Source organism: Primulina eburnea, chromosome 5 (assembly GCF_022965805.1).
Source record: "Primulina eburnea isolate SZY01 chromosome 5, ASM2296580v1, whole genome shotgun sequence".
Taxonomy (NCBI): Eukaryota; Viridiplantae; Streptophyta; class Magnoliopsida; order Lamiales; family Gesneriaceae; genus Primulina; species Primulina eburnea.
This window is the reverse complement of record NC_133105.1, coordinates 9,698,503-9,725,203: the sequence shown is the minus strand read 5'-3', so window position 1 is coordinate 9,725,203 and position 26,701 is coordinate 9,698,503. Positions and strand designations below refer to the sequence as shown.

Genomic DNA, 26,701 nt, shown 5'->3' with positions numbered 1-26,701 from the left:
TATGATTTCATTCCTTTATTCGGCTCCCCCTCACCTTACATCTCCAACTTTCTCTTTTTTTTTTTTGGTTGCTGATAGATACCTCGATTCGAGAGAATATAGTCAAACTCAATTCACGCCTTCAAACATCTTTGTTCCCCAATTTAGTTTAAAATTTTCACCCTCTTATCCTGCATGCTTTTAGTTCTAACATTCGTGTAAAGAAAGTTTAATACTCGAAATAAAACTTCATGTCTCTACCACAGTAAATGCTAAAGAAATGCGAGTACACGATCAACAGGGCATGTCTCATCACTTCTTAATCATCCTTGGCTAACAAGTACTACATCAAACACTGTCGGCTGACACACACCAATGCAAACATGACTAACTCTAAATGCCAACAACTATAACCAACAAAACACCAAACGAACAAAAAAAAAAAAAAACAACAACAACAACCATTCACCCCCCAATACTAAAGTCGAGCATTGTCCCCAATGTAACAGACGATAGAAAGGAGACAGATAGTGCATAACAAAACAAATGCAATATGACCTAAGCAAGTAACAGAAATAGAAATAAACAGAATGATCTAAACGAAATGCAAGAAATAAAAATCAGGGACAGAAGTGACTCCCCTCTCAAAGATCATCCTCCTGGCTTCCATTGATGGTTGGCATTACAGTACGCCACCCTTGCAGCTTTCTCTGCATCCGATTCCTCTTCTCTCATTCCAGTAGTGAGAGTGGCCTCCAAAGGGTCCCTAAGAGCATCCTGCACATAATTAGACACAAAGGCATCAAAAGCATCAATTCTATAACAACTATCAGAATGCAGTGTGTGCTTAAGTGCATTAAAAACATCAAAAGTAATCTCTTCCTTTCCCACTCTCAATCTCAACTTCCCTTCTTGCACTTCGATCACGGCTTTGCCAGTTGCAAGGAACGGTCTCCCTAAAATCAAAGGCATCTCCCTATCCTCTTCCATGTCAAGCACCACAAAATCTGTAGGAAATGTAAACTTTTCTACTTTCACTAACACATCTTCTTTGACTCCTCGTGGATGTTTGACAGATCCGTCAGCTAGTTGCAATGACATCTGTATTGGTTTAGGCTCGCCCAATCCAAGTTTCCTGAATACAGATAAAGGCATAAGATTAATGCTCGCACCAAGATCACATAAAGCTTTAGAAAAAACAACATCACCAATCATGCAAGGGATAGAAAAACTCCCTGGATCCTTTAGCTTTGGTGGGATCTGGTTTTGTACCAATGCAGAGCAATTCTCAGTCAATTTTATCGTCATGTGATCCTCCAACTTCCTCTTATTAGCTAAGATGTCTTTTAAAAATTTAGCGTAACTCGGCATTTGCATCAAAGCATCAGCAAAAGGAATATTAATATGCAATTTTTTAAATATCTCAAGAAACTTACCGAATTTTTTAAATATCTCAAGAAACTTACCGAATTGAGCTGCTGTGCGGTTTAAAAGATTTGAGTTGCACTATTATCACGCTATAGCTTTTGATAAAGCGACAAGCGCTCGATCCTACAATTGGTATCAGAGCCAAGGTCATGGATTCGATTCCGATTTATTGCAAGGAGTGTAATTATTGGGAGGGATATTGTTGGGTGTAATAATTGTCCTTTCAAGAAGAACAATCGAACCGTGATGCTTGAGCTGATCTGAGGTTTAAAAGATTTGAGTTGCACCATTACCACCAGCTATATCTTTCGGTAAAACGACAAGCGCTCGGTCCTACAAAGATTTTGAAATGTTATGTGTGAAATCACATGAGTTTATTTAATTTTTTTTTTTCATTTTTAGCCAGGAATAGGATTTCATTCCTTTATTCGGCTCAACAACACCTTACATCTCCAACTTTAGCCAGGAATATGATTGCATTCCTTTATTCGGCTCCCCCTCACCTTACATCTCCAACTTTCTCTTTTTTTTTTTTTGGTTGCTGATAGATACCTCGATTCGAGAGAATATAGTCAAACTCAATTCACGCCTTCAAACATCTTTGTTCCCCAATTTAGTTTAAAATTTTCACCCTCTTATCCTGCATGCTTTTAGTTCTAACATTCGTGTAAAGAAAGTTTAATACTCGAAATAAAACTTCATGTCTCTACCACAGTAAATGCTAAAGAAATGCGAGTACACGATCAACAGGGCATGTCTCATCACTTCTTAATCATCCTTGGCTAACAAGTACTACATCAAACACTGTCGGCTGACACACACCAATGCAAACATGACTAACTCTAAATGCCAACAACTATAACCAACAAAACACCAAACGAACAAAAAAAAAAAAACAACAACAACAACCATTCACCCCCCAATACTAAAGTCGAGCATTGTCCCCAATGTAACAGACGATAGAAAGGAGACAGATAGTGCATAACAAAACAAATGCAATATGACCTAAGCAAGTAACAGAAATAGAAATAAACAGAATGATCTAAACGAAATGCAAGAAATAAAAATCAGGGACAGAAGTGACTCCCCTCTCAAAGATCATCCTTCTGGCTTCCATTGATGGTTGGCATTACAGTACGCCACCCTTGCAGCTTTCTCTGCATCCGATTCCTCTTCTCTCATTCCAGTAGTGAGAGTGGCCTCCAAAGGGTCCCTAAGAGCATCCTGCACATAATTAGACACAAAGGCATCAAAAGCATCAATTCTATAACAACTATCAGAATGCAGTGTGTGCTTAAGTGCATTAAAAACATCAAAAGTAATCTCTTCCTTTCCCACTCTCAATCTCAACTTCCCTTCTTGCACTTCGATCACGGCTTTGCCAGTTGCAAGGAACGGTCTCCCTAAAATCAAAGGCATCTCCCTATCCTCTTCCATGTCAAGCACCACAAAATCTGTAGGAAATGTAAACTTTTCTACTTTCACTAACACATCTTCTTTGACTCCTCGTGGATGTTTGACATATCCGTCAGCTAGTTGCAAGGACATCTGTATTGGTTTAGGCTCGCCCAATCCAAGTTTCCTGAATACTGATAAAGGCATAAGATTAATGCTCGCACCAAGATCACATAAAGCTTTAGAAAAAACAACATCACCAATCATGCAAGGGATAGAAAAACTCCCTGGATCCTTTAGCTTTGGTGGGATCTGGTTTTGTACCAATGCAGAGCAATTCTCAGTCAATTTTATCGTCATGTGATCCTCCAACTTCCTCTTATTAGCTAAGATGTCTTTTAAAAATTTAGCGTAACTCGGCATTTGCATCAAAGCATCAGCAAAAGGAATATTAATATGCAATTTTTTAAATATCTCAAGAAACTTACCGAATTGTGCATCAAGTTTTGCTTTTTTCAGTGCTGCAGGAAAAGGAGGGGGTATAACAATTTTGGATTGTGCAGTGGGTGCTGGTGTAGAGTTAGGACATTTACCTGTGTGCGTACCAACCGCTTCTTTTCCTTGACCCTCTTTTTCAAGCACTTTTCCACTCCGCAATGCTATGGCTTTCACTTGCTCTTTCGGGTTAGTCTCAGTGTTGCTTGGCAAGGTGCCTGGCTCTCTACTTGCTATCATTTTCGCCAACTGACCTATCTGATTCTCTAAGCCCTTTATTGATGCATCCTGGTTTTGCAATCTAGTCTCGGTGGCTGAAATGAACTTAGACATCATTTGCTCCAGACTAGATTTTTCATCTCGAGGCTCGTGTCGATACATCGGTTGCTTACTATACTGCTGTCCCCCTTGTGGTCGAGTCTGACTGCCTTGACCACCCCATGAGAAATTTGGGTGTTGTCTCCATCCAGGGTTATATATATTTGAATAAGGATCATTCCTCGGACGGTTTTGAACCTCCACTTGATTCACTGGTGCCTCCTCATTTGCATAGAAAGGACCACTGTCTTGACAGTCCTTAACATAGTGATCTCCTCCGCATTTTTCACAAAATATCTCTTGCAGGCGCATTGCTGTCCGATTTACGTTCATGCTGTCTATTTTCCTGTTGAGTGCTTCTAATTGTGCAGTGACAGCTGAAAGGTCAGTTACCTGGTGTACTCCTGCATTCCTTCGCTGAGGGTTCCTTTCAGATTGAGGGTGATAGTTGCTAGCAGCCATCTCCTCTAGTAATTCATACCCCTCTTCGGCCGTTTTCCTCAACAGATTTCCGCAGGCCGCAGCATCTATCATGGTTCGGTTAGATGAAATTAAACCATAGTAAAAAGTTTGGACCACTAACCCAAGAGGCAACTCATGATGCGGGCATCTTCGCAATAAGTCTTTGTAGCGCTCCCAAGCCTCGTAGAGTGACTCCTGCTCAAATTGAGAGAAGGTGGTTATGTCCGCTCGCAGCTTCATGGTTTTGGATGGAGGAAAGTACTTCCAGAGGAATGCCTTGGCCATATCCTCCCAAGTTGTGATTGAACCTGCAGGCAAACAATTCAACCAAGATTTAGCTTTATCACGCAAAGAGAACGGAAATAAACGTAGTCTAATAGCATCATCTGAAATTCCATTAAATTTAAAAGTATCGCAAATTTCTAAGAAGTCGGCGATGTGAGTGTTCGGATCATCTAGCGCACTTCCCCCAAATTGGACAGTGTTCGGGATCATTTGAATTATTGCTGGCTTGATCTCAAACTGGTTTGCCCTAACAGTTGGTCGCACTATGCTTGGACGTGCTCCATCAAGCGATGGTTGCGCATACTCCAGCATGGGCATGCGCCTTGGCTCTTCGATCCTTGGATCTTCGTGATGCTCCTCCTCACGTTCGTTCATGTTCATTATGTCTCTTAGTCTCTGCTGTTGTCGTCTTCTACGTAAGGTTCTTTCAATCTCGGGATCGAATGTCTTTAGTTCAGACTCTAGAGACCTTGGCATGCACACGAGAAATATCTGCGGAAAAAATCGAAGGTGCAACTAAAGTGAAATAGAGAATGCTAAAATAAATAATTTAAAATAAAATTGTAGATTAATAGTCCCGGGCAACGGCGCCAAAAAATTGATCGAGCAAAACTTGCACAGTAAAATCCCCAATAAAAATATGATTTTGTATGCTCAAAAATTAATCGCAAGTGCACGATGTCAAGTAGTAATATAGTGTACAAGAGTACGAGTATCGTTCCACTGAAGACTGTGTTTAACAATTATTATTTTCAGTTATTTAACATTTAGCAACGAAAATTGAGTTGTGTGATTATTCCTACTATACTCAAATAAATATGCAATTAAAATGATTCAATAAGTAATGAATGAGAATTTAATCTAAAATGTTGAGTTAAAATTCAATAAGAAATGGATTTGTTGGGAATCTCGGTTCACCTACCCCTCGTTTATTAATCGATTCGTTCGATCGTGATCTACGCTTCCGACAAGATTTCCTAATCTATTGAACATACTCTCTCGAGCTATGCCAAACTAATTCTACTCAATGAAGTAATTAAATGTCTCTAATTATTTATCAAGAGCAAATTGCATTTCGATCTATGAAATCCCCTAGTTTTCGATCCTAAAGACTATGACTATCGGCACGTATCCAATTTCATATATCTATGTAAATTGTAGATCCGCGGATTATACTACTCGATCCTATCACTCGTTATTCTCTCGAACTCACTCGTGATATGAAAACGTCGTTAAAGTTAGCTACGCTTTAATGACACAGTAAAACAGCAGTAAAATCAAGAATAACGCACAATCGAAATATAAATTAATTCAAATCAACGTTCGGGGTAGGATCCCCTTTAATCCCAACAAATAATAAAGTTAGCTAATAGAATCCATAATTAAACTAAGCAAAACAATGTTTAAAAGATAAAAACTAAGTTAGAAATACTAGAATTGACGAAAAACGCGAGAAACGATGCCCGGAATCTTCAATTCTTCAATCCAAGCGCAAAAGTGCTCTCCAAGGCATCCGGTGGCTGAAGAATGATGTCTGAATATGTCTGAAAATGGCAAGGAATCGCGCAAAATATTTTCCAAAGTTACATCGCACCCGGGCGGACATAAATTTCAGCCCGGGCGGACAACTCTCGCAGATCTGGCCTTTTTATTTTTCTTTGGCGCGCCCGGGCGGATGCTTCTCGCAAAATTTATTTTTCCACACCTTGGATGCGCCCGGGCGGATGGCAATGTGCGCCCGGGAGAGGGTCTCTCGAATTTCTTCTTTAAAGCTTCAATCTATTCCCAACTCACCTGCATTTTCTCCAACTTAACTCATAAATAACCAAAAACATAACTAATGCTAAAATAACACAAAATGCATGAAATCTAAATGATAAATGCAACACAATGCGACATAACGATATGCAAAAACACGTAAAATCCACCTCTATCACAACACATCAAGTATCAGAAAGAATGAAGTGGATAGCGCGCGAACCTAGCAAACAAGACTTAAAGTACTTTAGTTATTTGATTGATGGGGTTACTTATGCTACAAAAGAGCGTGATGATATACGAGTTGTTCAAAACTCTGGAGTTAGCTTAGTCACAAAGACAATGCAAGTTGCTAGTGCAAATGATAAAAATCCTATTATGAAATATGGTTTTATATGGAGTTATAGAGGAAATATGGTTACTTGATTACCACAAATTTCAAATTCCAATTTTTAAATATAAGTTGGTGGAGAATAATGGTGGTATTACAATAGATGATCTTGAGTTCTTGTAAACCTCAATAGAATTGGATTAAAATCTGACTCTTTCATCTTGGCTAGACAAATTTTATATTGAAGATCCCAAATATCCTTTATAAAGTGTTGTACTTGCAACTCCATGTAGGGAGTATTTTGAATACATAAAGGGTGACGAGTTTGAATGTAACGTCTACTAATTTAAGATGCTGCTAATTTTTTTTTTGTAAGCTCAACTTTCGAAAATTACTAACTCATGCATGCACGCAATACCATTGAAAATTTCACATTTAAAATAATAGCATTCAATTAACTGATAAAGTACTGCAGTTTAAATAAAAGACAAGTCGACAAACCTAGACGTACGTTTCGAAATCATGCAAACAAGGAACAAGTAAAATTCTTGACAAAATCCTTAACATGTAAAAACAAGCTTAAAAAATATTCATGTCCACTCCTAACTCAAAACATTATGTGCTGAAAATGTGGTCCTCGGGTCGTGCGTGCACATCCAGCTCTGCCTACTCAGAGTTCGGCACCTCCAGTCTCCTAATCCAATGGCTCACATGCATCATACATGCCTAGTGAGTCTAAAGACTCAACACACCTGTACAGTTAATAACGAATACATATACATAGCACTCAGCAGTGAAAAATATCATATTCAACATACAAATTTCATGTTCATGGAAAAAGTATGCATAATCGTAACTTGTCAAAACATAATAATAACCATAGCGCATATCATCATATCAACATATACGTGTTCATTTTTTGAACTTGAATTCCGTTCGTTAGCTGGGAATTTCGTATTATCATGTCAGTCGATGGATCCATCTATTTATAACCGCAGTACCCGAGGGCGGAGACATCAACGACTGCATTACCCGCCCACTGAGCCTTGACTTTACATATAAGTGTATTAACGTATTCGTATTAGTCACAACCAACTTCATTCTTTCAAAAACATGTCATTATATTCATCACTTAATAAAACATGCAAATACATAAACTTTTCTTAAAATCAAACATGCAACGTAATTTTCATAATTTTGTAAAAATCATAATCAAGATGCATAAACATTTAAAAACATGACTAATATGTGCTCAGGGTGCTGCCAGGACTAAAATCTCACTCTGAGTGCAAAATGACAATTTTGCCCCTAGAGATCCAAAATGACCGTTTTAACCCTACACCTCAAAATTTCGATCCGAAGTTTACCAAACTCCTTAAAATATCTCAATACAAATTTTAATGTATTTCTTGACGTAAACTCAAGCTCGTTTCAAAACTTATCCGATTCGTTTTAAAAATTGGACCGGGGTCCCCGTTTTAACCCGAATCGACCCGAAACTTAGCCAAATTATTCCAAACTTACACCATGCCTAAAATACATCCTACCAGCCTCTAAACCTCACATTCCAGCCCACTAAGATCCACGAAGACTAGGCCACAAGCTGCTGGAATTTCCAGCAAGTGCCGAGTTCCAACTAATGTAACCATGCTCCATAATTTCTCATCTAGCTCACGACCAGGATGACCAGCCCCGAACCAGTCTCACCTTGACCATCCAAAGACCCCTCTGGACCTGCTGAACCCACGGCCGAAGCCCCATGCAAGCCGTAACTCGCCTACACTCGCTAGTCACCAAGGAATGCACACCCGCGGCCAACCTCCCTTATCCACGATCGATCAGCTTCAGGGGCAGCTCCAGCAGCGTTTGAGCCATCCTAAGCCATGTCTCAAACCCACCAGGGTATGTTTCAAGCCTTGGATCGGCCCTTGCACCGCCAACTCAAACCCCTTTCACGCGATCTTCCCAAAACCGAAACAAACTTGGCATTAAACTCAAGTTTCGATGAAGATCCGAAATATTCAAAATATATTTTAATAAATCGTGATGAATTTTAGATTTTCGATTGTAAAATTAATCTTTCAATTATTTTATTTTTACGATTATTCAGTATTATTTCCACTCAAAATATTAAATAAAAAAATGTTCATTAATAAAAGTAATTATATATTATAAATAATAATATTCAGACAAGGAACTCAGAACGGGTCCAAACCGAACCGGAACCGATCTAACAGTCATCGAACCGGTCCAAGATTGTATTGGTTCCAAGATTTTAAATATTGGAACTGGAACCGGTTTGATTGACGAAAAAAACCATTTCTCCATTTTTTATTCATTCCATCAACATATAACTTAACATTTTGTGCAAGAGCTATTTTTGAGTTTGAAATTCAATAAAATAGACGTATAACATCTAAACATGAAATATATTTTCTCATAAAATTTACAAAATTCGAAACACGCATTTTAGCTCAACCCTATTGTCTTGAATATTTATGCTTGTAACTTATCAAATTTGAATTAAAATTATGGATCTCATAAAATTAACACTTTTCGTTTCGCCGGCTTGAATTCGAACACGATATATAGCATATCTCCATGATTTTTTTTATAAGTATAAACATATTAAAAAAAATCAAATTAAAGAGAAAGTGAGGAAAAGCTTGAGCATAAAGTTTTTATGTCACGCCCCGAGCCCGGGCTCGCGGCTGCATGACTGCACAATGGGCTCCTATAGCAACTACTTCGTATTTGTCCTCGCTTTATGAAAATGATTAACCTAAGTTGCTATAGAAGTCTATTGTAAGCTATTATGAACTCATTTTAAATATTTCAGTTTTTAAGATGTGGGATAAGAGTATCACAATCACCCATCCTTGTGAATGTGACGTCCTCGTCACAGCTTGATCCCTTGATCCACCAGTGCTGAGAATCTAGAGGTGGCTCATACGGGTTCAAGAGGTGGCTCCCGTCATATAGCACTTTGCCCCGCAGGTCAAGAGGTGGCTCCCATGCACGTAGCACTTTGCCTCGTATAACACTTATTTCTCGGTGTTCCATGCCCGTGACCGGCTCTGATACCATTTTGTCACTCCCCGAGTCCGGGCCCGAGCCTGCGTGACTGTATAATGGGCCCCTATAGCAACTATTTCGTATTCGTCCTCGCTTTACAAAAATGATTAATCCAAGTTGTTATATAAGTCCATTGTAAGCCATTATAAACTTATTTTAAATCTTTCATTTTTTAAGATGTGGGACAAACGTATCACATTTTACCTTAGCTCAAACACCAACATGAGATTGAAGACTTTAGTCCACCACAGGGGCGTAGCTTCACTATGGGTTAGGGTGGGCTTTAGCCAAGCCTAATCTCGGGATTAATATGTATATATAGTTATGTATTTAAGGCATTTTAGTGATTGAGCAAAAATTTTATACATAGGGTGGTGTATTCAATATAGGAGATGTATTGACTTTTAATTATTTTTGTAGATTTTAAAAGTCTAGATGTATTTAGAAGTATAGTGGTATTCAAAATATACTTTCATAAAGTTTTAAAAAGTCAAGTGGTATTCAACTTTGAGTTTTAAAACTCTATAAAAGTCTATAGGTATTCAAATTTTCCATAGACTTTTAATAACTTCATGGAATTCATTAACATACAAACATTAAAGCCTAAGATACAACTATAAATTGTAAAAAATTATATTTGGTTCAACCCAAAGATTTGGACGGATTTTTAAAACTTCTAACTCATACACAAGCTATTTATTTTCTCTTTGTCGCTTCACATCACCTCTCTTCTTATCTTATCTCCTCACATCTATCTCTATTACTCTCTCAAATTTTCGAAGTGTATCTCTATATATATTTTCATCTCACCTTTTCAAATTTTTCATTTTTTGGCTGATTGCTCATTTAATAATTTGTTATTTTAATATCATAAGAAATTTTGAATTCTAGAATTGATTTTGTGATTTTTAATTTATGATTTATGCAAATTAATATAATCTTCAATAATAATAAAAGATGATCAAACAAAATGTTGCTTAATTCTTAATAATTGAATGGTCTCGTAACAACGATGATTTTTTAAATTCATTTTAGCATTTTCAATTAATATGTAAGCTATGTTATTTTTATACAAAATTTTATTCACAAAATACTAAATAATAATTTTTTTAATTAATCTAACATTTGAACTTATTCGGTATCTATGCGATTATATTAATTTATATATTTACTCATTCTAGCTAATTCTACACTTATATATATAAATAAATAAATAAATATATATATATTTGTGTTGTTCTGATTATAAATATGTATTTACATAAATATATTGAATAAACTAAAAATATATAAGTACTAAATAATAATAAAATTAAGTGATAATTATTAGGCTACGTTTGGTTGGAGGATAAAATAAAGAAATGATAAAAAGAATGATTGAAGTATAAATATAATATATAATAATAAAATAATATTATATTCGGTATGATGATTAAGAATGAGATAATTAATAATCTTTTGATGAATTGACAAAATTGCCCTTCCACTTTTGCGGTGGTCGGCGGCGACGGTGGTTGGTCGGCGGCGGCGGTCGGCTGCGACAGGCAGTGGCAGACGACGGCGGTGGTCGGCGGTCGGCGGCGACAGGCAGTGGCAGGCGATTGGTGGTGGTAGCGACGACGGGGGTCGGCAGTTGGCGGCAGTCGGCGGGCGGCCAACGGAGAGGGTTACAGTCCGGCGGTCGGTGGGTGGTCGGTGGAGGAGAGTGGTGGTGAGTTTGATTTAGAAGAATGGTAAAATTGGAAAAATAAGATGGATTAAGAGTGAGATAAGAATCTTATGGGGTGAGCAGTGATTATTTTAACCCACTTAGTATAACCTAATCATTCATAGGAGGGATTGAATTGGTTAAATAAAAAACGTACCAAACATGGGATTAGATGTGTTAAAAAATCATATTTGAATAAATAATGTCATATGTACATTATTTTTTTTTTACTTACTTTTTCTATTAATTTATTTTAAAAGTTAATTATTATAAATTATATTTATCATGTATCTTGATATATTAAATTCTTAAGATGATTTTTAAAATTTATATAGTTTATATTATACAAAATATAACAAAAAAATTAAAAAATATATTAAATAATATTTACATTTTTAATATACAGTCCATCTTATTTTAAAATTTTGGCTACCCCCAGGTTCACCAAAGCTGAGTTTTTTTGGGGGCATTTCTTGCATTTATTTTCTGTCTAATTAGGTGTTTAATATTTTGACTATTTTAAAAAATCTTACCAAACATATAAAAATATTCAAATCTTATTAATATATTATTTAATATTGTTCAAAATATTTCGATATAAATTGACGCAGATATTCAAACCAAATTGGTTCGCCAATCGCAAGTAGTAACGTAACTCAGTTGGAGATTTAAATATAAAAATAGTATATTTTTGATAAATTAAAAAAACCTGACCTGGAATGCATGCAATTAAAATGTATTTTAATTAATTACGTCCAAAGAGACTGATTAAACTTCATAGACTTGGTCAATGTCACCAAGTTGAAAGTTTAATATATATATATATATATATATATATATATATATATATATATATATATATATATATATATACACACACACACACACACTAACGTCACCAAGTTGATATATATAACTATATAACTAAGTTATATATATATTTATATATATATATATATATATATTTATATAATTGGACAATCTAAATAATATATATATATAAATATATATATAACTAAGTTATATATATAATTGTATAATTGGACAATCTTCCTGTTGAGCTGACTTTTGATATGAAATTAGGTCAAATTCCATCTTTATAACATAATCTCGTAGTTTAGACACATCATTATGTGTTTGACTGTTTTATAGGCGACCCTAGGGCCGAACTTTTTATGAGGCCAAGGAGGTCATCGCCTCAGGCCGGTCCTTGAGGAGGTTCAACACATTTATTTTGAGTTTATGACCTATTGAAATAAAAAAAATTTAGCCTAATATTAAATAGAAAGAAAGTAATTTGAATATTTTGGTTTATAACTGATCAAAACTCGATATTTTCTTCAAGTTCGGTTTAAACAATATCAAGACACTTTGAGCCATTTGTTGAGTTTGAAGAAGTTAACGAGTTATTCTTTAACTAGTTTGATGAAATATTGTGTAGAACTTTATCAATTTTTTAAGATGCTATTGTTGAAAAATTTAAATGATTTATTCTCAAATACTTATATTATCTATAAGATTTTGTTAACTATCCTAATAATAATTGAATAAGGCGAAAGAAGCTTATTGAAATTGAAATTAATAAAAACTTATCTTCGATCAACAAAGTCACAAAATAGACTAAATGAGCTATCTGTGTTGTTAATTGATAAAGAAATGATTCGAAAACTGAATTATACAAATTCGATATATTTTTCCTTTAAAATAGCTAGACAATTATTATTTATGTAATTATTTCAAATATTTATCGACTTGTTTTTTTATGTAATACATTGTTTCTTGTGTATTTATTGTATTTATTATTTGCTAACTGAATTTTAGCATTATTTATAGCAACAAGAAAACACATTTTTAAATTTTCGTTTCCAACCTCATCTAACACAAGTACGACTCTGGGTCACTCGCTAAATGGTTTGTAAATTTCATATTTCAAATGTTCATTATTGGACATGTGGGGTGGGATGAGGTGGGGTGGATATATATATACCCCTTAAACTGGTTATTTCATCCTACTTATGTGGGCATTGCCCTCATGATAAGACGGATGACCAAGATTTGCCCATGCATATATAGGATCCACTTTTTTTTGAAATTGTATGTGTGGCAATATCTTACCCGTTAAAATGAAATGAGGATAATGCCCAGATAGATAGGATCCCATCTACCACTTAAACTAAATTTTAGGTTGAGTTAGGATAAATTCCATATTTATAACATAACACAAGTTTAAAAAACATAAATGTTATTAAAATCTAAGTTCACAAAAGTTATTTGGAGTTCAAATCTCACCAACCTCGTCAGATTTTATATATATTATTTTCATTGGATTTAATAATAAATTCTAACGTAGAAACCACCATTGCACTCACCGTTGTTTAGATCGGAGTTTTTATGTCGGTGAAATGGAAACGTCAACCATGCCCGTCTTCTTTCCATCATTAAATGTAAGGACAATAATGCCCTTGCCATCATTAATTCTGAACTTTTTTGGGACATCGGAATTCAATGCCATTAGGCTTTGGGTATTTGTAGCTTCCCATCAAAAGCGAAATGGCATCATTATCAATTTAATATTCATATAATATTTCTATTATGCAACCAAAAAATATTATAATAAAATTTCTCTTCGATCGTAATCTTATTATATGTTTTGGATCTCTCTGGTGATATATTAGAAATCAAATTTTTTGAATATATTTTTCTCATATTTTCATGGATTATATTATAAAATAGAAGAGTAGGTCTCTTGTGAAACGATCTCACGAATCTTTATCTGTGATACGGATCAACAATACCGAAATTCACATTAAAAAATAATTTTTTTAGCATAAAAAATAAGCAAAAACTTGTGTGAGACGGTTTCACGGGTCGTGTTTGTGAGACGAATATCTTATTTAGATCATCCATGAAAAAGTATTACTTTTTATGCTAAGAGTATCACTTTTTAGTGTGAATATCGGATATTAAGATCCGTGATACGGTCTCACATGAGACCACTCTAAAAAGTAATAGTTTTCATGGATGACTCAAAAAGAGATCCGTCTCACAAAAAACGATCCGGGAGACCGTTTCACACAAATTTTTATCAAAATAGAAAAACAAATATCGCTGTAATTTCCCGAAGAATTAATTATTGAAAATAAACCTTGTATCATTTTAAATATTTATCTTTTGAAAAATGGAAGATCATGAAAACTTCAAAGAAAGTTTATGGAGAAATGTTTTTTTTTAATATTTCCAAAACAAATCAAAAAATGGAAAGTTGCTTTGGAAAATATTCGGTATAAATCTTCAAATTATATAAATAAGATATTTTGTTTTTTTAAATTTTGATCAATTATTTAATTAAAAAAATGACGGACGATATTTTACAAATTCTGCCTGAATATGTGTATATCCCATTTCGTCCGTACAGAACGGCGAGCTGAAGGCTAAATATTTAGGGAAGAAAGCATTAAAATATATAAATAATAAAAACGAAAAAATATCCATACAAAATATATACAGAAGAAAAATCACTCTCCGGAGTCATCTTCGCCTCCGAAGATGGAGACGCGGCTGAAGAGAAGCAGAAGAACGAGGGCGAGGAACAGCGCGACTCCGACCGACGATCCGCCGACGCGGTGGATGGTGTTGGGATCGCCGGTGGAGAACAACCCGGTGACAAAGGATCCGCTGTCGGAGGAGAGGAACTGGATGACCAGGATGAGGATCACCGGGAGGAGGAGGAGGCCGAATGGGGTGAGGAGCTCGGCGATGAAGCCTGTGATGGCCTCACCCTGATCGCCGATGAGTGATGGCAGCAGCATCACTGCGACCACCACCACAGCGAAGATGGCGGCGTGGGGAGCTCCGGCGCGGCGGTCTTCTATCATTTTTCTCTGAGTTGGTGGGCTGTGAATGGAGTTGGATGCCGTGTTATATATGTGGGGGCTGTTGGTTTGGCATGTGAGGCATGAAACGCGCTTTATTTGAAAATTATAAATCGTTCTGGGCCCCACAAATGATCGTTTTCAAAAATACTTTCTAATTTATAAGTTTTCGCAGTCATTTCCTGAGATTCACTGTACTCTCGATCGAGCTGGGATTGTCGTGTAATTTAGTCATATAGAATAAGGAAATATCTCTCAAATTACACAATAAAAAAAAATAATAATAATTGACAAAAACTTCTGTGAGACGATCTTACGGATCATATTTTGTGAGACGGATATTTTATTCGGGTCATCCATGAAAAAAATTATTACTTTTAATGTTAAGAGTATTACTTTTTATTGTGAATATCGGTAAGATTGACCTGTCTCAAAGATAAGATTCGTCTCACATAAGACATACTCAAAAAAAAATTATGATATAGACCTTTTCTGACTTTATCTATGAAAATATATTGTTTTTTATACTTAAAATGTTATTTTTGACTCCAAATATGAGTCATCAATTTATCTTAGGTCAATCTAAAGTTTTAAGACCACATTAAGCACAAAATAAAGAACTTTTTAGATTACTTTGTAAGTTAATTTTTTTTCGAAAATTTAACTTTTAAATCTTTAATATTAAATGTTCTTAGATAGTTACTTTTGATAGTTTGTTCTTAAATTTTTATAATTATATATTCTTTATCTATTTATTGACTTAATATAATTACAATTATAATAAAAACTAAAACATTTTTCACGTTTAATCTTGTACTTAATTCGTTTAATCTTCCACTTCGTTACGTTTCATGTGTTTTAAAACCTTGTCAGCAAGAGGTGGTCCGATCAAAAATTGTTTATAATTAAATATGTTAATACTTGAATTAACCTTGAAATATAGGTTCGAAATCTTGATACTATTTCATTGTGGTCATTTTATTTGGGTACTTAGTATTAAAGTTTAAAACTTTAAAAAAAAACACAAAATTTTGTGTGAGACGGTCTCACGGATCGTATTTTATAAGACGGATCTCTTATTTGGGTTATCCATGAAAAAATATAACTTTTTATAATAAGAGTATTACTTTTTACTGTGAATATCGGTTTGGTTAACTCGTCTCACAGATAAAGGTTCGTGAGATCGTCTCACTTGAAGATGAAACTCGTACGTAGGCATTATCCTTAGACGTGCACTTGGCATATTTTTCAATTCTTGATTATATACATATGCTATTAATGAACTATAGTTCCATCTTTTCATGGTCGTTGTGTTATTTATTTGATGTTCAAGTAATTGTTTGAATTGGAAAAAAATTATTAATATCGAACCATTTAAGTTATAAATAATATCACTATCAATAATTGGAAGTTTAAAAATATGGATGAAAAGTCTATTTTATCCGTGTTCAATTTATTTTTTAAAATACTCGTTTTGGACTTTTCTATCTTGCACAATTAAAATATTAAAATGTAAAAATTTTAAAAATTATAAACAAAAAGTATTCATCAAATTGATCTTTCCTGGATTTTTTTTAATAGATTACATTCATATAATTCTATAGAGCATAATAAAAAAATAAGTTAAATTAAATCCATCACAAATAATTTAATGTTATCATCAAATATTTAGTTTATTTTAAAATGACATTTTTTACACTTTATATATGCATCATATAGCCCAACTTTTTCATATTTAAAAACTTAAATTATATTTTTGATAATATAAATATATGTTTCTATTTTTGGTAAGTTCCGATCATGATTCCACAACACTAATTTACTTTTTTTTTTTTTCAATTTTTGTGTGTTTTCACCAAAATACTTGGACCATTTTTTATTAATAATTTTAAAAATAATGTGTATGGTAGCATTTTAATGCTTCAAAACACCACCAATTTTTGACGGAATATTTCACTCTACCTTATGGGGGCACTGTCCCCATGAGAAGATCAAAGACCTAATTTTAACCACACATATGCTGGGTCCATCATTTCATATGCGGGGTCTATCAAATTCTTTAAAATCAACTGCCCAGATCTTGTGAGACACTGCCACGATTGGTGTAAGCTAACGTTTTAGTAATAATTCTCCGAAACTTTTTCAAAACTCTACTATAAAAAAGAGAGAATAGTGAGTAAAATAATCAAACGAAAAAAGAAGAACTAGTATTTGTTCATATAAGATCAAGTATTTGTTTATATGAAAAATGAAGATTGACTTTTTATTTTGTATATTTAAATATTATATTATTTTTTAAATTTATGCTTAATAACTTTTAAAGTTTAATTTTTTATGTGTTATTTTATTTCTTATTAGAATATTTTGTATTAACTTATTGTTTTGACAACTTATTTCAGAATGATAGAAAATCGAAGTCCGAAAGATCCTGATATCATCTACATACAAGCATCACATATGTCATCAATAATTTGTTCCGAAACTGTTCTATTGATGATATTGTAAGAGTTAAGCGATCAAACAATCTGGTTTAGATGTTTTATGTACAAAATTATTTACACAATCGTGTATTTACGTACTTAAGTCATGAGATTTTATAATGTAATTTTCGAGAGATTGGCAATAATTTGATTACTGCTCTTGTTGAACGCCGGCTACGCAAGACACACACATTTCATTTTAGATGTAGTGAAGCAAACTGTGACGTTGCAATACGTTTCGATAATTTGGGGTCTAACAATTGATGGTGACCGGATAATTGGAATAGATGTTTGCATACAGTTGGTCAATGGTAACATATATGTCTTGACTTGTTGAAATTTGCGTCGTCATCATCGTATTTTAAAGGTGGTCATACACAATCATTGCATTTCTACTCTTATTGATGATAATAGTTCTGAAGTAAATGTCGTGAATATACCCTCTATGTAGAATTGATGATCATTGGAGGAATATAGTTCCCGGATTATTATTAGTAGATATGGACATAGAGCATGATTAAATTAGTTAACCCCGACCGATACGGGGTTACAGCTGTTGCGCCTCCAAGTCAACCCGGTGAATTTTTTCCAGTTACTCCAAATGGTGCATGGTAATATTTTAAATTTGTTGTCCTAATATAATCAATGACTATTTTTAAATTTTTCAATATGTAATCATATTTGTTAAATTATAGGTGAAAAATGTGTTTAGTTACACACAACCGACTCATGATGTAAACATTATAAGGGAATGTCTTCATAATATGAACAATAATGAGATATTTTTGAATCATTTAAATTTTGTATAATTATATGAATTTTAAAATTTAACTTTTTTTGTGCAGTTTAACTAGTCCATTTACAAGAAAAATCACATAGATATAAAGACAATTATTCATAATAAGACAACAAAATGTGACGATGTGTTTGCCCTCTCATTTGCTTTGAAATCGTGGAGATACATCGACCCAATCGGATGACGAGACAATTCAAAATACGAAAATTTATTCCAATATCTGCTCTTGACATTGGTCATCGCAACCTAGATAGGAAAGAATGTCATCAACATGCAAGTGATGAAATAGAAAGTTGAGATATGTTTTTCAAGGAGAACGACATGGGAGATCGAGACAAACTGATGGTGACTATTTCCAAATGGTATGAGCGAAAAATTGTCCGCTTTATATCTCTTACAGTGCATGGTGTTGGTTTTCGGCTATATCCATATCATATATTTCCCGAACAACATAATGTCCAATAAAATTTCAATACATCTTCTCCTTATTCACATCATTTAACATTAGAATGAGAGAGTAACATGGTTAGACCATCAAGTAAGTTTATCGCTGTTGGTCCATCAGCCGAGTTTAATATTGTACGACCCTTAAGAAATGTCATAGTTCAAAACTAATATTTCACCAAAGTCGTTTGAAACCATGAATTCGAATCTAACCTTCTTAATTTTTAAATGTTTTTTTTTTTTATGTTTGAAAGTCATTTTACAAAAATATTATTTAAAAGAAATGTCATAATTCAAAAAAATATTTGACTGAGGTTTTTTTTTAAATTATCCTCCAAAAATAGTGTGTTGGTAAAACTTTTTAAAAATTCCACAAACATATTTCATATATATTTTTTTAAATGTAAAATATATTGCAAATTTAATTAAATTTTCCCCCATTTTTATTCACTTTTTTTTTTATATCAAAATTAAATTGTCATACCCTTTTACGATCTCAATTCCAGTAAAAATAATAACCACATCAAATCTCTATGATTCGGATTTATAGATGATTTTTATACGTACAACGTGTATTTTTTTTTAACCACCAGTATGTTATTATTTGTATATATATTGTAATATACCATCATAGTAATTATCTTATAAGAAATTACTCTTTTAACTCATTACCTCACTAAAAACATATTCAAGTCACTCTACATTTTACATAAGATAAAACTTTCTAAACTAAACGTCCCTTTTAAATTGAGAGATTTTTCTAAATTGAAAATAATTTTGTGTTAATTGTTTAGTATTATTTGATCAACCTAAAAAATACTAACACACAATGTGTGTGTATTTTTCACTAATTATTATTAAACATGAACTTTTGACAAGGTTCTTAAGTGTTTTTTCTTTTCAAAACTAACCCCCTCAAATCAAAAAATTAATCCACAACAAAACAAAACCTATAACTCACAAATAAACATAATAAACTTCTTTAAAAAATAGAAACACGAAAACATTCCAAATATTTAAAAAAAAAACCATAACTATGAAAAAACAAAAAACAAAAACACAAATTGAAAAAAATAAACTTGATAAAAAAAGTAAAAAAAAAAATTTATCAGAAATAAAAATAATAAATTTAAGCAGACAGTTAATTTGTATATATATTAATTTTATACAAAAAATATTACAAAGTCCAAGCTACGCGTGCTGATGAAATACTAGTTATATAAGTAGCAAGTAAACTGATTTATTAATTAATTAATACAAATATTTCTTCAGTGTTGTTATTTTTATTTTCTAACAGATAATCCTACTTCTACTATTAATATATCTCTTAATCCTTTTATATTCCAATAACTTATATTCTTAAAGATATGATACGTTAAATTTTAGAATAGACGAACTTGTGATACGATCTCACGAATCTTTATCTGTGGAACGGGTTTAAGCCTACCGTTATTCACAATAAAAAGTAATACTCTTAGCATAATAATAATTTTTCATAGATGACACAAATAAAATATTCGTCTCACACAAGTTTTTGTCATAGACGAGTTGAACGATTCATATCTGCAATGAAAATTAGTATTTTTTTACATAAAAAATAATAATTTGTCAAGGACCAGGTCGGATTAATATTACTCTTACAAAATTGACTCGTATTATGATCTCATATGATTTTTTTGTGTAAATTTTAATATTTCAAAAGACAATGTTTAATATAATGTTTGGAGTTCTCTTGAATGGGATTTTTATGTTTTTTAAACATTCTTCTATCTTCTATTAAAATGGGTATAAATTATTTAGAGTGAGTCTCACGTGAGACCGTCTCACGGATCATAATCTGTGAGACGGGTCAACCCTATCCATATTCACAATAAAAAGTAATACTCTAAGCATAAAAATTTATACTTTTTCATGGATAACCTAAATAAGAGATCCGTCTCACAAATACGACCCGTGAGACCATCTCATACAAGTTTTTGCCAATTATTTATTGATCCGAACAAATTTTCACCAATTTTAGCACAAATAATTGGACTCGTTGTCTATAAATTATAATGAGAATGGATTATGCTCCACAAGGACGATTATTCTATGTATATCATCATCGAAAAGAATTAAATCCACCTATTTTGGGGTTCATTTTATCCTACCCATGTGGGCATTGTTCCATGATATGATAGATGGTCAAGATTGCCCATGCATATATAGGACCCACTTTTTTTTTGAAAATTATATGTGTGGCAAAATCTTATCTGTTGAAATAAAGAGAAAGTAATGCTCACATGATAAGATCTCATCTACCCTATTTTGGGATGAGGTTTATTGAAGATCATTTGAATTTATAATATTTTTCATGTTTATTTTATTAAAAAAAATTACCACATTTTAACTAAAATTATGTCGTCATCAAACTTCCCTGGTGGGGTAAAAATTAAATATTTAATTATTATTATAAATATTTATTAATTGTTTTTTAGATAATATTTTATTCTATTTTGTTAAAGTTGGGGTCAGAATAAATTGATTTTGCTTGGTCACACACACCAAAATGTTTTTCCGGTTTTGCCCGGTAGTCATCTCTTTTGTAAAATTCACAGTTAGTCATTTCCATAAGATTTGAAATAAATAAATGGATTGGAAATAGACGATGAGGCAGATATCTTGAAGTAAATAGGTTAGAAATAGACGTGGTATTTGAGGCAGAAATCACATTATTTTAATGCAGAATTTACACCAAAATAAAATTTTGAGGTAGAGATGACCTAACTGAATCAAACTAGAAAATCAAATCAAACCATTAGTTTGTAATTATCAATGGTTTTGTTAGTTTTTTTTTTCTCCCAAAACTGATAATATTTATTGAGTGGATATCATGTTAGACCGTTTCACGAATCTTAATATGTGAGACGAGTCAATCCTACCCACATTCACAATAAAAAATAATACTTATAGCATAAAAAGTAATACTTTTTCATGGATAACCCAAATAAGAAATTCGTCTTACAAATACGACCCGTGAGACCGTCTCACACAAGTTTTTGTCATATTTATTTGATTCAAATTTTTATCATAAACCGAATCAATACAATTTTAGTGACCCATCTCAACTATATTTTCATCTTCTATATTAATTTTGTTGTATTTTTTTTTTTGGAAGGTTTAGTTTAACTGATACAAACATGTTGGGTAAACTTTTATGAATTGCAACGAAGGATGAAATGAGTCCACAAGTTTTTCTTCCACTTCCCTACATTATCTTACAATGATAAGATGGAGGCAATATATTTTTGGGTGCTCAGATGCTACCATGAGAATATTACAATCGTGGTAGAGTATTTCTCTTGTTATAGCATGAAAAAGTCCGGCAAGGGGATCCGTCGAATGAAATGCATCCATGGAGAAGAACGAAACATCGCTATGGTCAAGAACGAAACATCGAAATTAGTCAAATCCTTTTTCAAATCAAATCCATCAATCCACACACGACCAAAGAAAATGGGACGACGATCCCAACGAGACCACTGGCCTCACTTTGTATCTAAGGACATACATTGGGCACATAATTTTTCAAGTGAATCTCACATGAAAGAACAAATGCTTGCCAATGATCTCGAGCTCCAGCATCGAATTTACCCGTAAACAAAATACATGGGACAACAGGTATAAGTTCTAATGGTTATTAGATGCTTATTTGGTGGTCAAAAATTTTTGGACCAACCAATTTCCAACCCCCTTCCTCTTATATTAGGCCAGACAAATGTAATGTATTAGGGCTTCGGATTCGAAGCAAATCATCCCAATTTCATTGATCCAAATGCAAGCATTAAAGAATGAGACATCAAGGAAATCTGACCCAAACCAACAAGGGCAAGCTCATGAAAAATTTTCTGCAAAAACTCCATTCATAAAGGGAACAATCATACCATTATCATTAAGAAAATCCTTTCTAATATGTCACATTGTAGGTCAAATCATCATGAAAATTGACCAAATGGATACAAGTCTGCTGCCCCCAACATTTCATGTATCTCATGCCATATCACATTAACAACAAAATAATTCACATCAAGGGATGAAATAAGCACCCGAACAAGCATTGAACATAGCCAGAGTATGGATTGATAGAGTCAAAATCATACCATGAATGTGAAAATCTATTATAGTTTTAGCTTAGTTACTCATGAAATCTGAGCTTCATCCTGTTTCTTAGCCACTGGCAGCTAACAGTGAGGGATCTCAGCCAAGTTAGGAGTAGCATTCTTACTTGAAACAGTAACCCTTTTCCCAGTAGAAGGCTTACCAAAAGCTCTCATTGGACTGGCAAATACCCATCCCCAGCTTTTACTTCTGACATGAGATGGATTTCTCACGGATGAATGTGCTGCGGAGATTGATGATTTTCCATGAAGATTACTATCCTCGTTTGAAGAGGACGATGAAGATGATGATGAAGGGATGATTAAACCACTGAAAATCCCACCACATTTGACTCTTTCCTTCATGTAATCTTGCCCGTTGCTGGTGTTATTGACACCATTTCTATGGAGTGATGTAACTTTGGCCTTTCCTTCTCTTTGAGACTCAACTCTGCGGAGAGTACAATCACCAAAACCAGTGGAAATCCTCTCGAAGAAATCACCTGAGAAGCTCCTGCTGCCACATCCAACAGATCTAGATCTGGACACCTTTCCCTCAAACGAGATCTCATCCGGGCTACCATTTTCATCCACTACCAGCAAATCTTCCCTGTTTCTTGATAATACTGCAGCACCGCAGTTGTTCACAGATGAAGAAATTGTTACAGAGCTATTGCTCACATTACTATGAGTGGCTGGTGGAAAGTTCATATCTTTGCAGTTCTTACCAGCTTTCTTGTTGGTTGAGTGCTTTGATAAAAAACGAAATGACCAGAATCCTCTTTTCTGGCGGTCAAAATCTTCAGAATAGTTTTCATCATCCAAGAATTGCACACCATTTCTAAGAGTCGAGGTAGACTTGCTTCTCTTGAAAACAACGCTTTTCGAATCTGAACATATAATCGCTTCATCTTTCTTTTTCTTTCTCCTCTGAGTCAGAATGAATGACAGTTTTGATCTCCTGTTGTAATAGCCAATGTCATCGAACTTGACACTCCCAGTGTTGGTAGATGAAGACACGAAGTGGTGGCTTTGAGTGGCGGTGGCTCGTGCATTGGTTGTGGTGGTGGTGCCACCAAATTCAGATCTGAAAGAAGTCGAAGACGAGGCAGAAGAAGGAAAAACTCCCACAGAAAACGATGAAGACACAAGCTTTCCTAGCTTTTCTTGAAGGCAAAAGGCGCAGATCCCACCTGGGGTGCTGTTCCTGTAAAGATGATTCATACACTGCATGCTCCCTTCCCCCATCTCTTCATGCAAAACCTCCATCACCATTTTTCTTCACTACAAATTCTTGAAAACCCAGACGAATGAAATCGATTTCACTATCTGGGCATTTGACTTTTTCCTCCCTTCCAGAATACGACTCAAGAAAACAAAGCTTCAATGCTCCAAATCACACATAGAAATACATCATATCACGCAGAGAGAGAGAGAGAGAGAGTGGTGGTATGAATTTGGTCAAAGAAAATATATTATTGGGGGAGCGGCGATTGATGAGTGAGTCGCCAGAAAGCACGTGCGAACCAGAGTAGTTTATAATTATTAATTATTAAACTGACAAAGGAGCAAGACAAGACAAGCAAAACCGTAGTTGGTATTTCAGTGGCAGGACTACAGACCACGTTTGGTATCGAGAAATTGGTAAAAGTAACAGCTTTTATTGCAGAAAAAGAGGTGGAAAACCATGCTGCCCATTTCTCACATTGAAGAAGAAAATACTGTAATCCCATTATCATTTTCACAGACTAGGGAGACGAAGCGGAAAGAAAATATCTTCGGCTTAAATGTGTCATTAACAGATAATAAATACAACTGATTTGAATTATTTTGACAATTTGAAGCAGAAGAAACCAGAAGGATCTGATCTGCTTTGTTAGGCTGAATACTGTGGATTCGGATTTTGCGCAGATCACTCCGCCGTTCTATGTCGAATTTTATAATAGCGTTTCATGTGGTTAGACAAAATGATCATGCAAACCAATGACATCCCAGTTGGTGAATTAAATAATTAAGCTATTACAAAGTACACATCAAACGATAATTATCATTGATTTAATATATTTTTTTTGTATATATAAATAAATTCCATAATTAACAATATTTTTTCTATCATACAAGAGGTTAGAATTAGAAAATTGTCTATATAATATTCTAATAAACTACATTGAAACGGGGACAGATTATTAATAAAACTTCATCTTCGTAGATAATTTTCTTTTCACTCATTATTCCTCTAAATATTTGTTTGAACTCACTAATCATTTAATTTTTTCAAAAATACCATCAATTTTCGTAATTTTGATATGTGACATTATTATATCAATCAAACCTTTTTTTAAAGGTATATAGCACAAAGGCATTTCAGCTATACAAGGTTTCTAAAATATACATCATATTTCAGATGATTGATTTTTTTTTAAAAAAAATCGCACATCATGATTCCGTATAATAAATTGAACATTTTACATCTTTGACCGGAGTGTTGTCAGGTTGTATCCACCGGGTTTTATAGATTTCTCATCACAGTCCAACCACACAGTCGCAACATATGGTTCCTGACATAGATTGCTTCCACAGCACCTAGCATAGCCATGTTTCGTCTCTTACTTCATTATGTAAAGTAAATAGTTCATTTTAAAAATAATACATGAGAGGGACAATAAGACTTTGTCTTTCTATTTAAACATATAATTTATTAAGACATAATAACTTATTGAAGAGGAAGAAGAACTTTCTTAACTACTTATATTAGCCGAAATTACAACACACATATTTATTACAAGTTTATATTTGGGGAATAAAAATGAAGAAATGGAATGATATATTCATCTTCTTTCTGTCTTGGTACATATAGAATTCTTGGTAGATTTAAAATTCGGACTTCAAATCTTGTGAATTTTTTTGCTAGTTGTGGCTGATAGCATCTTGTGAGTGGTGACCCTTTTAACAATAGGTAGTGGCTTGTTTTTATGAGTGGTTGAGTGATCCATCTTCCACTAGTCATCTTAATAATCTAGTTAGTGGCTTCTATTTTTTAAGAAAGCTTTAACATGTGTATTACCAGCCTTCAAAGTAAATTTTTTGCTATTAAAAGTAATTATCATTTTTTGAAAGCTCTTTTACTGCATAAAATTTCTTTTCATTGATATGTCATTTCATGTCTTCTGCTTCTGATAATAAACCACCGGAATACCTAAAATATTGTTCTACATCTGATGTGAGCTTTGTAAGAACTGTTGTCCACAATAATCATTGACAACCGTATATGATATCATATCATCTTCATCATGTGGAATAACTATTTTTGGAAGATTTTTACATATTTTTTTTAGTTGGCTAGGCCATTTTGAGTGGTCTTCTTTCCATATAAATTTTGCATCGTTTTTCAATAATTGACTTAATACTTTACTGTGTTTTGTTAGGTTCTTAATAAACATCCAAACAAAATTAACAACTCCTAAGAAACTTTTTAGTTGTTCATTTTCTTTCAATTTACCTGAAAAAGTTTATACTTTTTCCACTATGTGTACTTGTAGAACTATTCTGGACTAATCAGTTTCTATTCCGATGAAATAAATATTTTTTGTAGCAATGATTACTTTCTTTTCAGATAAAACCGGTCTTTCTTTCTTACAGACTTTAGAAAAAGTCTATAAATGTTTGATATGTTATATTTTTTAGATGCTATTAAAATATTATCAACATAAACAAACATGAATTTTAAATAATTCTTAAA

The 26,701-nt window shown here is 33.5% G+C and overlaps 2 protein-coding genes across 2 annotated transcripts; both read right to left on the bottom strand.

The window, feature by feature from the left end:
- Window positions 1-630: 630 nt before the first annotated feature.
- On the bottom strand, window positions 631-6,162 carry LOC140831351 (uncharacterized). Its single transcript, XM_073195103.1, has 6 exons — window positions 6,157-6,162; window positions 3,396-4,854; window positions 2,773-3,041; window positions 2,546-2,631; window positions 898-1,114; window positions 631-756 (listed from the first exon to the last, which is right to left on the bottom strand). The coding sequence occupies exons 1-6, from the start codon at window positions 6,160-6,162 to the stop codon at window positions 631-633; spliced, it is 2,163 nt and encodes a 720-aa protein (XP_073051204.1).
- A 16,760-nt stretch (window positions 6,163-22,922) lies between these two features.
- Window positions 22,923-24,699, bottom strand: LOC140832951 (uncharacterized). Its single transcript, XM_073197277.1, has one exon. It carries the CDS (start codon window positions 24,235-24,237, stop codon window positions 23,047-23,049), a length of 1,191 nt encoding a protein of 396 aa, XP_073053378.1. The 5' UTR covers window positions 24,238-24,699; the 3' UTR covers window positions 22,923-23,046.
- Window positions 24,700-26,701: the final 2,002 nt, after the last annotated feature.